The sequence below is a fragment of the Austrofundulus limnaeus genome, unplaced genomic scaffold, assembly GCF_001266775.1.
Source record: "Austrofundulus limnaeus strain Quisiro unplaced genomic scaffold, Austrofundulus_limnaeus-1.0 Scaffold720, whole genome shotgun sequence".
NCBI lineage: Eukaryota > Metazoa > Chordata > Actinopteri > Cyprinodontiformes > Rivulidae > Austrofundulus > Austrofundulus limnaeus.
In genome coordinates, this window is record NW_013953122.1 from 58472 (window position 1) to 61210 (window position 2739).

At 35.9% G+C, this 2739-nt stretch overlaps 1 protein-coding gene across 1 annotated transcript in view; it reads right to left on the reverse strand.

Moving 5' to 3' along the window:
• Nucleotides 1-2394, reverse strand: part of LOC106532132 (uncharacterized) — a gene marked incomplete at its 3' end in the record, with an annotated part of 6184 nt that extends 3790 nt beyond the window's left edge. Inside the window, 1 exon segment of the mRNA XM_014028141.1 lies at nucleotides 2175-2394. Within this exon segment, the coding sequence (XP_013883595.1) occupies nucleotides 2175-2206 (32 nt within the window).
• Between the last annotated feature and the right edge of the window lie 345 nt (nucleotides 2395-2739).

A 2739-nucleotide genomic window follows, 5' to 3' on the forward strand; every position in this document is an offset into this window, starting at 1 on the left:
GAGTATCGCTGATTTCTTTTTAACTGCACCACCATGTTCACTCTCTCTCTCTCTCTCTCTCTCTCTCTCTCTCTCTCTCTCTCTCTCTCTCTCTCTCTCTCCTGTTGGACTAAATAGTAAAGCTCTGCTCAAGCACAACATTTCTGTCATCATGTTAAATGTGCTTTTTCTTTGATCACCGTTTCAAACTCAAGGTCCGTGGGCCAAATCTGGCCCTTCTTAACACTTTATCCGGCCCCAAAGGTGAAACTTTAAATGTAAAATATGTTTTTTTCTCCTTTGTCACTAGATTTAATGCAGTTTTCTCATGTTGGCAACTTTGAAAAAAAACAACAACTTTTAAATAATCTTTGTTTTTGTTTTTTGGTGTTGAAAGAGCAACAGGAAGTTGATCTATTTATCTTTGTCTGGATTCTCTTCTTATTTTAAAGTATCCATGACATAATTTTTTGTAATATATATGGATGCATTTTTGGAAAGAAAGCATTGATAACGTATTGTGGAAAAAAATTTTCGCTGTTGAGATGAAGAGCTTTTAAGATATTTGTGTGCGAAGAAACAGGAAGTGATGTCAAAAGGGAATGTCTGCATGTGAACAGAGCGTTGCCATGATGGCCGACAGCACAGAGTGTAGAGAAGAATCTGTTTCTTTAGATTATTTTGAGTTTCTATCAGAAGCTGTGTTTCCATTGACCATGAAAATGCGCAAATCAGAATTTCGAAAATAAATTTGCTCAATGGAAACACGTCAATTTCAAAAAAAAAATAAGTTTTTCGACAAAAATGTTTTTGTGCTAGGATGAGGTGGTTTTTCGGTCGTATTGAAATTGGTGTTTTTCGCAAAACTGCAATAGAAACACTTTTTTCACATCACAGGAGTCACGTGATAACAACCGGCTGTTTCTACTGGTGAAAAATACAAAGAAGAAGATAACAGGAAGTAGAAGTAATAGTAATATCACAGAAGTAGTATAAAATAGTAAACTCACAGACTACAATTTCCCAAAAACACAGCATACGTAGCCGCTCCCAAGTAGGGACTTGTCTCTGGAAAGCCTCGATAAAAGACGCCGACGTCTCCTCTGATGATGAGCGCTAGTGTCGTGGTAGCAACATGCTATGTGTTTACATCCATCGCCACCATGTTTGTAATGACTTATCATGAGAACAAACGTATTCACGTGACTTTAATAACATTTATTACTTAATGGAAACACTGTAGTTGTTTCCATTAGTTGCTGTGTTTTTCGACATTAACAGAATATCGACAAAGTTTTGAGAACATTTGCAATGGAAACACAGCTAGTGATGAAGAATCAGAGTTCAAATAATATTGTTTCAATAAACAAAGACCTTTTTAAGCGTTCCCCTTTGATGTCACTTCCTGTTTCACTTTGAGACAAGTTCAAAAGAAAATATAACAGTTATGAGACAAAATGTTTCTGAAATATAAAGATGTTTTTTATATTTGAAGCATATACACATTACAGACCTTTTAAAATTAAAAAAATAGATATTTTTGTGAAGTTTTTCATTTTTTTAAACTGATTTTCTGATTGTGATCAAATGTTTCTGTTAGAAACACTGAATAAAAAGTTGTTGGTTGAACAGAATAAGGCTTAATTTGAACACTAAATATATCTTTCTAATTTTTTTTAATGTATCTGTTAGGATTAGTTTCTCCAGAGGACATTTGTCTTGTCCATGTGGACTGCAGCAGGTTTCAGTCCAGTTCGAAGGTGTCCCTGGACCGACCTTCTTGGTCCTCTCAGTCTGTGTGGACTCTGGTGTTTCTGAACAAATATCCCTTCACCTGAAGTGGACAGTCCAATCACAGCTGTCCAACAAACCCATTTAATGCTGACAAAGACAAAACACCAGCTGCGGTCGATCCTGATCACTAACAGGAAGGAAACAGGCCTCGTCAAATTAAGACACTTTGAATTTGTTTATGCTTTTCAGTCTACAATAAACTGAAACTCTTTTTATTTAAACACTTTTAAATAAGTGATTAAATTAGATTTTTTAGTAGTTTGGTTTGTGAAAACTTTAATTCTTCAGTCATTAAACTTTAATTTTTTATCTTTTCGTTTAAATCTTTGTTAAACTAATTAAATGTTTTAGTTTTCATGTACTTTTCAGATGAAAACATTGTTCAAAGTAAAATGACTCACCTTTTTCTGCTGCAGACAGTTCCTGCCTCCATCACAGAGAAATAAACTAACCAGCTAACTCAAACTAACCAACCGACCTGTTAACTAACCAACAGTTAACTAACAACCAGCTAACCAACACTCAGCAGTCCAACGTCTCTGTTTGCTTCAGGTTTTCTTCTCTGCTGGAAGAAAAAATTCAAACCAGTTGCAGTTTTTTCCCCTCAGGTCAAGTTTAATTAACGCAGCCAGCTGCTTCCTGTCTGCCCTGTCAAAATAAAGGTCCCTGTCACAGTTTGTGCGACATTTTAGTTGCAGAAAAGAACTGAGAAGCTGTGTTCTCACGGCTCAAATGTTCCTGTTGTTCTGCGTCCTCCCGCTGAGCTTCTCTCAGGTAAACACCTGCCCACCTGTCCAGGTGGAAAACCTTCTGTGACCAAATAAATCTCAACAAAAAATATTTTTTTCCCTGTAAGTTAATAATCATTTAACGAAAAAAAAAAAACTTCAGATAACTTCAGGTGAGCGCTGGAAGGGGCTTTTATTTTGAAAAGTTCACCTTTGTTTCTGGTGTTGATGATGGGAA